General features: G+C 37.3%; 1 protein-coding gene across 3 annotated transcripts in view; it reads right to left on the reverse strand.

Annotated features, from left to right (window-relative positions):
* The window catches only part of FILIP1 (filamin A interacting protein 1), a 236,788-nt gene that overhangs the window by 68,260 nt on the left and 153,210 nt on the right, over positions 1–15,318 (reverse strand). For all 3 annotated transcript variants that reach the window (XM_064288095.1, XM_064288091.1, XM_023544335.2), the window contains exon 3: positions 797–970. In XM_064288095.1, the coding sequence (XP_064144165.1) occupies positions 797–970 (174 nt within the window). The remainder of the gene's footprint in view (positions 1–796; positions 971–15,318) is intronic.

Consider the following 15,318-nt stretch of genomic DNA (forward strand, 5'->3'; position numbering starts at 1 on the left):
ACTGTGGTTACTCCCACCTGACAGATAAGGAAATTGAGCCTGCAAGATCATAAGTGACCTGCCCAAAGCCATACGAAGCTAGTCAAGGTAGATCTTAGATATGAAAGTGGATCCAGCCAGTTGACTGCAAAGCCAGTGCTTCCTTCCTATCCGTGCTTCCTCTCCTATAATCATCCCTTAACATTTTAAGGAAAAATGACAACAGAGCTCCAGTTTATCCTTGTTGCAGAAATTGGAAAATTATGGGACCATCAATCTGTTGTGAATGCTATGTAAAGCAGATCTCGTCTCTGAGATCTCTCAGACTAAGCTACTGCAAAGGCTTGACATACATTCAAAGTTAAATTTATAATAAGTTGCTTCGGATTTTTAATTTCCATGTTCTTTTTATAACCATAAGTATCAGTAATAAAATCCATTTAATTTTGGGTTACCAATTCAATAATAATCCTGACACCTCAATGCTAAAGCAAATAAGCACTTCAAATTTTTACAGACGTCATCTTAGAGAAGAATAAGAGACTGCAAGGGCATGCAACTGAGATGTCATAATCACAGGGAGAAATACATTTTGGGCTTTAAGTGTAGTTACGAAAAGTCTTCTAGAATTCTGGCAATTGAAACTTGTCCATTATAATTCATGAGTTATTTAATTAAAACTTAACTATGTTAGTATAACATTAAAAGTTTGTCTTTTGAAATAAAAGGTTAAAGCATGTAAAATGGAAGAACGTAAAGATTACCATGTCACTCTGAGATTCCCTTCTAGGGTGACTATTTGGTGTCATTTTGTTACCTCTGAAATCGGTTTCTCATAGACATCTTCTCCTATGGACTTCTCCTGGGCAAGGATGGCATCTCTGTGCAGGACCCGTAGCACTTTCTCTGGTTCCGCAGACCCGTAATGAGCCTCCAGAACCTCAGGTTTGGTTTTCTCTGTCTTCAGCATGTGGATCACATCTTCCCTGGCCTGTGGTAGAGAATGCAACAAGGTCAGAGGGTTGACAACATAAATTACACGCTGGGCTCACAAAATCAACACAGAGCTTATTGAATGCATCCCCATCTCTTCGAGACTATTGGCAAATTCACTAGAGATTCTGTTCTTATTCTTCAGCAAAAGCAGATTGGCAAGCAGATATTCTGCATCAGGTTGCTAGGAAGCAGGCAAGCAGAAAAAGGGATTGTGCTAATATTAACTCCATAAGAATTGCTTTGTCTAAGTAGCAATAATTTGAGAGAGGGTAGGGCTGGTCCTGGGATACCTACCTCATTTCAGTGCATTATGAGGTTTTCTATTTATGCACTCAATGTAGTATTCAAACCTGGTTTAAAATAAACACTGTTCTTCCCATTCTAACTCCATGTGCAATTAACAAAAATAGCCTTTATTAGTGATTTCATGTTTCCCATCAAGTAATTCATTTTGCACAGAAACATGTGGATGGGATGGTGCTGGACTATTTCAATCTCATGTATTCACACTGAAGGTGAAGTCTCATCCTTTCAATAAACAGACTGCCAACCAAATGAGCCAGGATGGTAGGGCCAGGGTTGTTCTTTTAGTTTCTTAGCAGAACTTTAGCATCTTATTGGAGCTCTCAAAAACAAAAACAAAAAACACCATGTGATTGTAGGTTTTACATCATGTTGACTATGGTCCCCATCACATAATGCAAATACATCTGGATATATTTTGTACTGGTTAGTACTGATGAGCTCTCTAGTTATGATGCAGCTGACATATACTGAATGCACTCCCATCTGGACATATACTTGGAGCTGTTTTTCCAGTAATAGTGATGGTATGAAATATCCTGACTTCATTCCAACCTTACTAAAGAACAAACTGGTTGGAAATGGAGTGTCAAGTGTGACAACAGGATAGAGTTGGCCCCTGTGTTATGCCAACTATGGGTTTGAAATTATAAACCTGGCTCATTAGCATGGTACTCTAAACCAGTCAGCCATGAGTATTTACAATAAGCCCGTTACAGAGTTTTTCTTTCTTGAGGTTTCCCACTTTTATTGCTCTTCCCTGGCCTCCAAATTAATCTAATTCCAGAGGGCTAAATACTAATTCATTACAGGAACATCAACAGACTGGAATTTGCAGATTTTTCCTATGTTATCTAGGCCACGTATAGATGTGCTCATTTCAAGAGAAAATGGAAAAGATTAATTTTTAAAGAACCTAGTGGTTTGGAATTAGCTAGAATGTTAGAATCAGAAAATGGTTTGAAGGAGAGGCAATGTGTCACCATGCAGGGTGGAAGAAGATATGCACACAGGCTGTGTCAGGCTGGCCTGTACGATGCCTTTATGCAAACTGGAAAAAGGTGCTCCCTTCATCCAGGAGATACAACTCCAAGCCAGGGTGCACTTTGATGAGTGAGCCAAGATCGGGCTGTATTTCAGTCCCTGTTCATTCCCTTTGCTAGGCATCTACATCCAAGTGCACATGGTGGCCTTATACTGAAGGAGCTTCAAGGTATGTAGACAGTCATTTGTCTTCAGGCAGAGACTGTCCCCTATGTTCATAATACACAGGCAAATATGTACAAACCAGTTGCCATCAAGTCAATTCTGACTCATAGTGACCCTGTAGGACAGAGTAGACCTGCCTCATAGGGTTTCCGAGGAGTAGCTGGTGGATTCGAACTGCTGACCTTTTTGATTAACAGCTGAACACTTAACCACTGCGCCACCAGGGCTCTGAATATGTATACCCAGTGCCGTCGAGTCGATTCCAACTCATAGCGACCCTATAGGACAGAGTAGGACTGCCCCATAGAGTTTCCAAGGAGCGCCTGGTAGAGCATCTTCTAAAACAATGTTTCTCAAGCCTGACTGTATTGGAATCACCTGGGAAACTTTAACAAAAGCCCAAGGCCCAGTCACATCCCAGACCAATTACATTAGAATCTCTGGGGGAAGGACCAGGCATCACTACTTTTAAAGCTCCCCAGGTGGTTCCAAGGTTGAGTGCTACTCTTCCACTCTAAACCTTAACAGACTCACAACCAATCCAAATATTCAATATTCGATATTCAATATTCAATCTAACTTCCCCCACCTCAGTTCAAGTGGATTTCATTTTTTCTTTTTAGGAAGGTTTGGTCACCTTTCTCCTTTAGATCAACTTCACACCTGAGGTCAACCTTTTGCTTTGTACAAAGCTGAAGAAGAAAAGAGTGTTCTGAAAGAAGAAACACAGGCCTGTGAATTCAGTGACCTGTGAAATGACAGGAAGGAAAATTTAGAATCACATTTGAAAATGGCAACAATGAAGAGTTGGCGAGCTGGCAGTCTCGCTAACAAGCGACTGTCTCTTTTCTATTTTTAAATAAGATGAAGTAAAGGCTGTTTTCTAAAGCTTCCATTTTAACATGTTATGAAGATTTGTAGGACAGACATAGAATGTACTGTCCTTTGTATAATAAATAGAAACGTCAATTCATAATGAAATATAAAGATTTCAGATGGTCTGCTCCCCTGCTCTCTGACACATACTACAGAGGCTGCCTAAGAAAAAATAGAATTAAAACAGAACTTAAAATCTTTAAAAAAAAATTATTGTAGAAGTTTAGAAAATAGACTTGGTCATAACACTTGGGTTAAAAAAAAAAAACCTAATAAATGAGAGACCAAAAGAAAACGGCTTAGAATACACACACTAAAAAATATTGGATGTTGAGTTTTTGGGCTGCTGTTAAACTCTTCTTTTTGCTTATCTGTATTGTCTAAATTTTCTAGAGTGAGCATGTAATTAATTTTATAAAGGGAAAAAAGTTTTATGTTTTTTTAAAAAGAAGGGATACTTCATCATTCTTTCACATAAATGGAACAAAAGCAAATTATTCAATAGAAAGTTCTCTCTTTTCCATATGTCCAATGCTGAGAAAGCCACCTTAATTCTGGCTACAGACAAGTCTATGCACAGTGTTTCTAGGGTCTAACACAAAGAAGGATGTAAAACCAAAATTGTCCAAATGATTATTCTGTATCCTGCTTTTGACGTCATTTCGATTCCTTTTACAATTATTTCAAAAACGGTAGAAATATGTTTCCGTTTTATTTCCGATAATATTCCTATTCATGTCCAGAATGCCTAGAACAGCCACTGATCAGGGAAATTACTGAACACAAGGTGATGGAAGAATTCTAGGCTTTTCCACCTAATATTTATTCTGATTAGTCACATTCTGACTAGATAGCTGAAGGAATCACAGCAGAACAATTTCCATATGGCATTTCTATAAATGATACCCTGAAAAACATTTTGTCCCTAATTGTGGGTTAAACTAAATGGAAAACAGCTCAAATGTAAACTTCATTAAACAATCTTGAGTGCATAAATTGCACTGCTGGTTAGTACAAATTCAAATGATCTGAGCACAAGAGAAAATTAAATAAATCTTAAATCTATCAGGCAAATAAGAATTTAAATTAAAACATGGAAATAAAATTCACAGCATGGTATTGTAGAAAGAGCCTAGCTCTGAAAAAACTTGGAATTAGTATCCATTCCAGTTTTGCTGTGTGATTTGTATAAACTATTAACACTGCTTTGGCTTAGTTTTATCATCTATAAAATGGGATCCTAATAATTTTCTTATACAAATGTAGTTTGGATGAAATCGGATATCATTATATAAAATACCTAATATGTATGAACCTGGCACACAGTAGGTCTTAAATTAATAGTAATGATTTATTATTGTTTCTGTTAGGTCCCCATCATTAGGTACCTTTTTGCTGCATGGGCAGAAAATGAATTTTATAAAATATATTCTTCCCTACTCAAATGTAACATTTAAGGCATATAGTCTAATGATCTAGAAATCATAATTTGCTCTTAAGAACATCTTTTTCTAAAAGAACTTTTAAATCAGAGTAGACTAATGGTCAATTCAATAGAGGAGTCAATTTTTGATTACAAAAAGCAATGATAGTCCTCGAAATCAGCCATAAAAGAATAGGACCACACCTCCAAATTACCCATTATGAGTAGACAAATTTACCTAAGTTCCTTGGGAGAATGATTTAAAAATCTAAGTTCTAGATGAGGTGTTAGATCAAAGGATACTTAAGGTCCGTTCCCCTCCCATGATCCTGATTCTCTGAATTTGTTTATAGTTTCACTCTGAATCTTCCCTCTGAGATATAAACTCTACATCTTTATTATCTTTGGTATTAAATAAGAAAACATGAATGTAGAGGTGTCAGCTAACTCTAAATATTAACTCACTTAACAGATACTTATTTTGAAGTATTTCTTTCAACATTCTAGTGGTAGTTTCTAGTATTTTAAAATTTGGAAATTAACCTAAGTCTATGTTTACCTTATTTAAAACATGCATAATTTTAGAGGTTTTAATAAAATTTCTCAAGGCCTTCATTTTTCCAGACTAGAGCCCATTTTTTTCCTACTTAAATGTGTCCTCTTGATCATTTCTGATGCACATTTACAGCTCTGTTACATCTTCCTTAAGGTACAAGACCTAAAATCACCAACAAAATCTCAAGTGAGAAAATGTCTGCCTGTTATATTACAAAGGTAGGATAATTGTTTCCATTTCATTTCTGATAATCTTGCTATTCGTGTCCAGAACTGATTTGGCTTTAATCAAAGGACCACATAGATAGGTATATTTAGGAGTTCTATGAAAAAAAAAAAAAAAAACAGAAAAGACATGTATTTTTTTCCTCTATTTTATGAGTAGCTCAGATACTAGTAACTTGTCAGTTCCGTCTGAATATTTCTATGCAACTCCACACAGTGAATTTTTGAGAATAAAATGAGAAAACATAACTTCTGGTTCTCGTACATTTATCCCCTGTCCTTTCAGAGTCCTGATAAAGCTAAGTGAAGGAATAAGAAAGTCAGATCCCACCACAACAAGGAGACTAGGAGAGGCTGCCAGAGAGACAGACTTTGGTAAACATCTTAAAGACATAAGGTGGATGAAAGGAGCAGCCTCCTTCCAAAAGTGATTTAACCTCTCTGACTCCATTTTCTTGTCTATAAAAAGGGGACACCAACACTTCCCTGTGTCACAGGGACTTTGCATGGCTCTAACAAGAAGTAAATAATGTGCTTTAAAAACTCTAAGTAGGTATCATTTTCAGTTTAAAAATATGTAAATATTAATGGTATTCATTATCTTCTTGACTGAGTCTTCCTAATTCTCCAAAAGAATACAGCTGCTTTTTGTTCCAGCTGATAAGATGCACCTATTTATTAGTTCTCTTCCTAAAAGTGTACTTGTGTTTGAACTATTCTAATTGTGATATGCTACATATACTACACATTTCATCCTCAATTTAATTACCGTGGCTGCTAATTACCAAAGGAAAAAAGGCTATAGGGGTATAATAGTATGCACTATATATTTAGAACCACACTATTTACCATGAGGTTTATTAAGGATTTTTTAATGGCTTTATTAAGTATAATAACCATGAAGGGAGTAAAAATGTTGTCTATAAATTACAGCTATTTAAAAAAAGGTCAGTACAGCAAATATATGACTAATGTTATAGTATCTGTTTCAGCATAGATTAATGAAGATCTCAATACACTTTTTACTACTTCAAACTTATGATTCAATCCATGTATATAAGATCCTACATTTTAGGAATAAAATCCCTTTACATCTCCATTTTGAGAAACTTGTTAATTTTTCTATAAAAGAATAAAATTCAGAATGTACTGAAGTTTCTGTCCTTGGACATTACTATTTTCCACAGAAATTTAGTCAGAACAAGGTGGTTAAAATGGTTAGATGTTGGGGAGCAAATGGTCCAGAGAAGGACTCTAGAAAAGAGTTAATCTTCTGATTGGGGAAAAAAAGTGGCATGAGGGACTTTATACAAATTTTCGACTTATTTACTCCTGGTGATGGAGGAAAACAAAATGAGATTGGGGGTAGAAACAGAGATATAGGAGTCTCTTCTGCCCTTCATGGCTCCTCTTTGTGCCAGTGGAAGAATATGGAGGCCAAGGACAAAGATGTCCCCACAGAACTGAGACAAGACCACACCAGGTGGAGCAGTTGGCTATACAAGGTAGACCAAGGGGTTGTCTCAGTTGGCTGCATAAGGAACATGTGGGGGCAGCAAAGAACCACTCTTCAAAGCCCAGGGAAGCCAGGTAAGTGTGATTGATTCATCTTATAAAGTCATGGGAGGGCATCTGGGCTTTGCTGGGAGAACAGGAATTGATCAGGGAGCCAGGATAAGACACTGAGCAGGTGGAGCCCACACAGGTGGCGTAGGTTCAAACCAAAAACCCAAACCCATTGCTGCTGAGTTGACTCTGATTCATAACGACCCTATAGGACAGAGTAGAACTGCCCCATAGAGTTTCCAAGAAGTACCTGGTGGATTCAAACTGCCAACGTTTTGGTTAGCAGCCGTAGCACTTAACCACCCCACCACTTAGGTTTCCATAGGTTCAAAAGAGGGCTGAATCCAGCCATTCATTCAATAAGTGTATGTGAGCATTTACTTTGTGTAATGCATTGTATTCAGTGTTAGAGATATAACTGCATCTTCAGGGATTAAAATCTAGTGAGCTATAGACAAACAATTGTAAGGCATTTACAATATAACATGATACACCTTATGATGGAGGAAATATGGGGGCTAGAAGGACACTTGATTTGAATCTGAGCTATCAGAGGAGACTTCCTAAAGGAAGCGATGGAAATTTCACAAGGAGTATTTTACCCAGAGAAAGGGAGGAGGTAAAAAAGTATTTCAGGCAGCGGGGAGACTGTATGCAAAAGCCAAACAGATTTAGATGCGTGGGATGGTGCGATATGAGACTGGAGTGATAAACAATGGCCAAATCATGAACCGCCTTGTAAGCCAGGCAGTGAGTTTGCATTTCATCCTGGAACAGCATGAAGCCTTGGAACTTTTAAAGAAGCAGGCCAGTGGCATGGTCAGGTTTGTGTGGTGGAAATATCATTCATCTGCTGTCTTAAAGTCCGAAATTCTGAGTCAGCTGCTCTGTTGGCACAGCCTAGGAATTGTGATTAAAATAGCTCTGCAGGTGATTCTGAAGCACTGCCGCATTTGGGAACTACTATTCTAGGACAGATTCACCAGCTCAGCACCAAAAGCCCTTAAAACTTTTGCTGTGTTAGCTCAATGTTCCTGGCAGGGTCTTCTGATTCTCAGGGACTTGCTTGTCCCAGAGGTTTCTCAGTGTTCTTGCTGTATTACCAGTCCCACTCATTCTCCTTCACCAAAGAATCATGTTCACTTCAAACCAGCAGCCTAAACCAGTAGGGTCCCTGGAAACTTGTTGGAAGTGTCTGCCAGTTCTGGGAAAACGAGGGTGACCAACTATCCCTGTTTGTTTGGGAGCAGGGATGGAGTACTTTCAGTTTGAAAACCAGGACAGCCTCAGGCAAAATAGGAAAGTTGGTCACCCTGAGGCAAACACCAAGTGATCAGGAGATTGGATATTCCAAAATATTCCCACACTGAGCAAGCAGGGCAGCCATAGTTGGCTTACTATACTCAGGGACTGAATTTCATTGACAGTGTTTCCAAAAGTTAATTTTCTTTATAGGCAAAATGCCATTATCGATTATTATGCGTGATGATATTTTTACTAATTTTTAAATGTGTGAGTTTTTTCATCTTTAAAAAAAAAAGCCATGAGTAGAAAAGAATGCTTACTTATTATGCCCATGTGGCATAAGCTCTTTACCATGCTTCTAAATTGGGGATGTGTGTAACTTTGGAGGACAAGGTGGAATGTCAGGGAGCCTCCAAGTAAATGTGTGGCATCCTTCTGGAGCACTAAGCTTAGCTAAAGCTTTCGGGTGGGTGGTAAGAAGTTTAAAGTTTTTAAAAAATATTAATACAATTTTAATATTATCTGAATGTTTAAGACGAAACACTAGGCTTATAAAACATTTACTTGAGGCAGATTAAGTTTGGACAGACTCTCAGACAATGCCATCATATCCCCTGCATGACAGGCCGCTCTCTTTTATTGAGAGGGAACATTTCTATTGGTGAGATTGGGAAGTTCTGCTTCTACCTAATGACACCACCGTCTGTGAACAAGGCATTCCCTGCCAAGGGTGGCTGACCTTAAATGAGAGGATCTGTTCGGAGGAGAGAATAAATCTATTCTATACTTATGAAAAAGCCAGAATGTCACGGATCTTAAACACTGTCACTTCTTTGGATTACTTAGTTTACTACCTAAATATAGTCCTATTGCTGCAGTGAACCAAGGAGTCCTATAAAGATGGTCCTGGAACACCAATTCATGCCCATTCTATGAGTGCTTACTTATTGTGGAAACTCAACTTTCTGTATCTTTTTCGGTAAGGTAGTTTTACTAGTTTACATTTCTATTTCCTTCTTAGGCTATGAGCTGCTTTGAGGACAAGAACTGTGTCTACAGTGCCTAAAATAGTGCCTGTCATATGGTAGGCAGTCAATAAATATTTGTTAAAATAAAAATTTATTTTCAAAGTAAATATTTATAAAATTGAGTGCTAGAAAGTTAGAGAGGCATAAACTGGCACAGAAAGCATCAGAACAACCTAAACTACTTGTTCAAAAGATCCAAACAACTGTATTTTGTCCATCTCTTTACTCTTTCATCTGATATCTTTGTCTACAATTTAGGAGACACTTTGTTCTTAAGCTTATTCAAAAAAGAAAATATGTAAACTGAATAAGGAAAAACAGTACATTCCACCAGAATGTCGCAACAGGAAATAGACTATCTTTAAAACTCTTACAACCTGAATTATACTATTTACCCCAGTTAGTTAAATACTGATATTGTAAATGGACTGAAAGAAAAAATAGTGTGTGTTATTGATGTCATTAACTATAACTATAGAAATTAAACTAACTTTTTCTTCTGAAGTTTAGAAAACAAAGTTAACATGATTAGTAATAGAGCAAAATATAAGGAGAACATGCAGACACAATCAGTTTAGGGGTCATAGGGGATAAAAATGTGTCTTGTGCTTTCTCTGGAGCAATTTCTCCCTATAACTCTATGGTCAATAGTAGCCTAAAAGTCTCTATAGATTTTGTTCATTAACCACTCCTCTCTAGCACTTTAGACTGAATATCATCCAAAAGTAAACTTTAATTAGAATATCAGAAAACCAGAAAAAACAAAACTGTTGCCATTGAGTTGATTCCGACTTATAGGACCTTATAGGACAGAGTAGAACTGCCCCTTAGAGTTTCCAAGGAGCACCTGGTGGATTCAAACTGCTGATCTGTTAGTTAGCAGCTATAGGTCTTAACAATTACACCACCAGGTTTTCCAGAATATCAGAAGCAGACACTAATTTTCATGTTAAAACTTGCTTTCATTATCACCATTATAGTTTAAATTTAAGTAAGATTCCATGTCATAAATTACAAAAGTATAGTCATATTTTTCCTGTGATTAGTCAGCTAAATATTGCTGTCATCCTTGGATTTAAACCACATTTTTATAACTTCTGTGGTTTTCTTCCTTCTTCTTTTTTATACATATTGGGATGTTAATAGTACAACAGCTGCTGTGTCCTGGATTAGAAATTAGATAAGGTCAAAGGTTCCCCCATGCGGTGCTATGACCCTATGGTGTATAATTTCTTAAATTCCAAAAGACTTTGCAAGCTTTTTGTTCTATGCTAACAAAGATCATGGGCAGAGTCCTTATACTGTCCACCTCTGTTGTAACCAGGTCCAGCAGATAGGGTCCAGATTTCTGAGAACTGGGTAAGAAGCTGAATCTTTAAAACAGGGATGAAGTCATTGCTGAGGCACAACTAGGTGATATTTTTTATATTTTCTCACAGTAGTTGTTTATCCAGCTCAGCAAATTTAGTCCCTTCAACATAAACCCACTAGATGAAATCCAGGGCAGATTGAGCATCCCTGGTACAACTCTGCTTATTTAAGTTAAATTTTCTTCACCACCTTACTTTTTCCTATGACTGCTTTCTTTTCAGTTGGTCCCTAGAAGTTATTTTTCAAGCTTGAGCCAAATCCTCTGATGCAATTCTGTCTGGAAGGCTGGCTGGCAGGGTGGCCTTGCCACTGGGCTATTTGCATGAAGGCCTGAGGCTCTTCCTGGGAAAGAACTCATCCCCAGTGAGGAAGGGCACCATTTTGGTGGAAGGACAATGGAGCGGGGTCAGAGGGGAGGGGTGAGTCTGAGTGCAGCGCAGTGTCTGTTACTCAGACTCTCCTACAGCCCACCCCTTTCCACCAACGCCTGTGTCCCAGGGGGAGGGACGACCATAAAAGATTCAAATAAAACCTAGAGGAATTGGTAAATTAGAATTCAAGGCATCACAGCTTCAGCAGTACGGGGTGAAGGCAGAGAGAGGCAGCAGCACTCTCTATGTCTTGCATCATGCTCTCATTGTAGACATCAGTCTGAGCCGCCTCTGAGTAGACATCAAGTAACATAAATCAGAACAGAGCGCCTTTGGGCACACACAGAGTAGTGTTGGCTGTGCTTCCAGGGTCATTGCTGCAGTGAGTTGGAGTAGGGTAAAAAGAGAAAATGGCAGGTGCCAAATGGCAGAAGGGTGCATGAACATATGCAGACCATTTTCTGGGAACTTCTGGGACCTTATGGGAGAAACCTAAGGGAGTTTGGCATTCCACCTAGCAGGTGGGGGCAGAGGCAGGGCAGGGAAAAAATAGCTTTGTAAAGATCCTTTGACTCTATTTTTATCCTCAGACTGTTGAGGACTGGGACACTTGGGTAATACTTCTTCAAAAGAGAAAATATTTCAACCAAGTTAAGAACACATGGTCTAGATAGAATTTTTACATAAGATTTATTTGAACCACATAATATTGAGTTCCTTTGAGTTCTGTGTTTTCTGATCTATTTTAGCCTTGATGTGAATTCTGTTTATAATATTTGACCAATTTAGTTCATCTAGAGTTTAATTTTTTGAACAAAAATACCAGAAAATCTTAGCCATTCTAAATTCATAGGGGATGTCACACTGGGTATTTAGTTTTATAAATAATTAAGGATTAACAATTTAAATACCTGAGTTTTTCATTTTAAGTATTTGGGAATAGGATTATCATCAAATGTACCTTCTTTCTTTTTAAAATAAATAGTATACGTAAGTTGATGTCTTTTCCAAGAAACTCAGGGTGGTCATTATAATTATCAATTGTTCTGATATGTGGTTACAGAAACCAGTTGTTTTTTGCCTTCCTTTGCAAACAAGTTCCTGGTGTAAATTTAGAGTTTTTGTTTGTTTGTTTGTTTTGTTCTTCCGCTTAATTTACTCCTACTCAGAAGGAGCAGTATGGAAGAAAGGGCATGCTTTTGGGAATAATGTGTTAGAAACATGTATTAGCACTATTAGTGTGACCTTGAACAAGTGAGTTAGCCTTTCGGAACTCAGTTTCTTCATCTGTAAAATGAGCATAGCAGTAGCTACCTCATAGGCTTTGTATGAGCTAATGCATATAATGTGGTGTCAAATGTTAGTCCCCCCGCCCCCCCCGCCGCCCCCATGCCAGGAGTCAGACAACTCATTACTCTGCCATTTAGTATAGCTATGTGACCTTGGGCAAGTTAGCTCTGAATTTTAGTTCCCTCATCTATATAAGAATGAAATATCTGTAAAGTGACTAAGATAGTGCCTGACATACAGTAGATGGTCAATTAAAGTTTCTTCTTTTCTGTTCTCATAAGACTATTGGACGATGTGGAACAGCTACTCTGCTGGGCAACATAACCAAATGCCTTTCCAAAAATTGAATCAATAGGCCAAAGGCTAACACAGTTTTTCTCATCCCTGTTATCCTCAACATCCTGTGACTGCCCAAACCACTCTTAACAGTATCTGTGATTTCTACACCATGATCATAACAGACCACAGGGAACCCCATGCTGGCTTGCCTTGCCCTTTGGAGCTTTTGCACTACTGCTAATATGATTTGAAGGAGCAGATCCCTCTCTAATTCAAGAATTTGGGCTACATTGTTTACTCTGGAGTCTGCAATTCCTTCATCACCACCGTTAAAAGATTATATTGCAAAAGAAATAGTTTACAATCTTCTCTAAGCTTTTCTTAAAATTGTACCTAGAACAGGGCATTAGTAAGAACCAATGTTATATACCGCATCTTGTACTAGCACTCATACTGAAAATCTGTTGATATTGTCTATAAATGAAGGATATAATTAAAGTCAAGTCCTCTGATTCAGGAAAACAAAAAAAGAAGTTCAAAAAATGGAAAAGTTCATTTTTTTTTAATTTGCATCCTTAATATTTAATAAAATTCCTATAGATTACCTGGAATGTCCTTTTTTAAAGAAAGGAAGTTCTTGAGAAAGCTACAAAATATCTGGACTATTGTGATTTTCCAGCTGCTTTTCATGGGCAATATTTTTCTTCTAGTGCCATGCCATTTGAGATGCCACTTCTACCCTTTCAAAAAGAAAATTTAGTTGACTGCATCTGCTCACAAAATTATCTTACCTTTTCAAGTTTATTGAACCAGAGATGGGGCACCTTCAAAAACGTTTTAAACAAGAACTTCTCAAGTGTATTGTTATCTAAGTGCTATGGTTTAGGAGCTGGGGTGGTCCTCTGTGACTTGAGAATGGGCATAAAATTTGTACAACTGTCATTTTAATGCCTAATAAGGGCATTTACCACTCTATAGTTGCAGTTGCTTCATTTTCTCCCTCCCTACAAGGCTGAGAGCTCAGTGAGAGTAGAAGCCTCTGGTTTTCTTTTGTGTGCCTACTCATAGTATAGCGACTGGCACAAGTGGGTGCCCAATAAACATTCATTAAATAACTGAATAAAGTGTGTGTGTGTTGCGTGTGTGTGTTGCGTGTGTGTGTATTCTACTGGTCCTACACATTACCTTTTCAGTGAGGCCTTTCCTGGCCTCTATTTAAATTACCACCCTTGCCTCCCAAATATTGTCTTTTCTTGACTTTATTTTTCTCCATAGTATTACTACCTTTTAACATAGTATATGTTTGAGTTATTTATTTTGGTTTTTGTCTGCCTTTCCCTATGGAATGTAAATTCCTTGAAGACATGTTTTGTTTTTAATCTACTATGTTTATGCTGTATCCTTAGGACCTAAAATAGTATGAGTGGATGAAAATACATGGGTAGTTATCTGACTTCTGGATAAGGGAAAGAATTTCTCTGAAAAGACAAAGGAAAAGATTAGAGATTCTACAAGTAAAAAAAAAAAAACAATTAAATGTCAAAAAAAAAGAAAATAGTTATAACAATCCTGACAGACATAGGGTATCTATCCTTAATTATAAAAAAATTCACAAATATCAGTGAGAAAAACCCTGAGACTCAATAGACAAATGAAAAAAAGGCAAAAATAGAAAATTCAGTAGATATAGAAAATCTTCATTAGAAAATGTATCAAATTGTTAAACTTAACTAATAACCAAAGAAATGTAAATTAAAATAATAATGTGATACCACTGCTCACTTCTTAAATCAGGACAAATTTTAGAACTATAATAGTTATTACAGGTAAGAGTTTGATATGTGGGCATTCTTGTAACACTGCTGGGAGGACATATGGGTTCTGAAAAACAAGGTGGCAAAGGATACACTCAACAAACCAAAAAACTATAAGGACAAAGGTTGGTACACAAAAATGTTTATTGTTATTTATTTACAATAATAAAAAACTGGAAATAAGTAAATATTAAATAATAAAATATTTTAATAAAATATAAAACAAACAAAAAAAACCCAATGCCGTCGAGTCGATTCCAACTCATAGTGACCCTACAGGACAGAATAGAACTGCCCCACAGGGTTTCCAAGGAGCATCTGGTGGATTCTAACTGCCAATCTTTTGGTTAGCAGCCGTAGTTCTTAACCACTACGCCATCAGGGTTTCCAATAAAATATAGTACTCACCCACCGCCGTCAAGTGGATTCCAACTCATAGTGACCCTACAGGACAGAATAGAACTGCCCTGTAGAGTTTCCAAGGAGCGCCTGGCGGATTCGAACTGCCGATCTTTTGGTTAGCAGCCGTAGCACTTAACCACTACACCACCAGGGTTTCCAGTACATCACAGGATGAAATATTATGTAAACCTTAATTAAACATGATATTTCAAGGACTACAGAATGACGTAGGGGAAATGTTTATGACAAAGATTCAAAACCAAATATACATTGTATTTGCGATTATGAAAAAAAATACATGTGAAGAAAAGTACTGGGAGAAATTATACCAAAATACTCACAATTATTTCACATTGGTAGAATTAAGGGTGATTGGTATTTTTTCT

This window comes from Loxodonta africana, chromosome 1 (assembly GCF_030014295.1).
Source record: "Loxodonta africana isolate mLoxAfr1 chromosome 1, mLoxAfr1.hap2, whole genome shotgun sequence".
Lineage (NCBI taxonomy): Eukaryota > Metazoa > Chordata > Mammalia > Proboscidea > Elephantidae > Loxodonta > Loxodonta africana.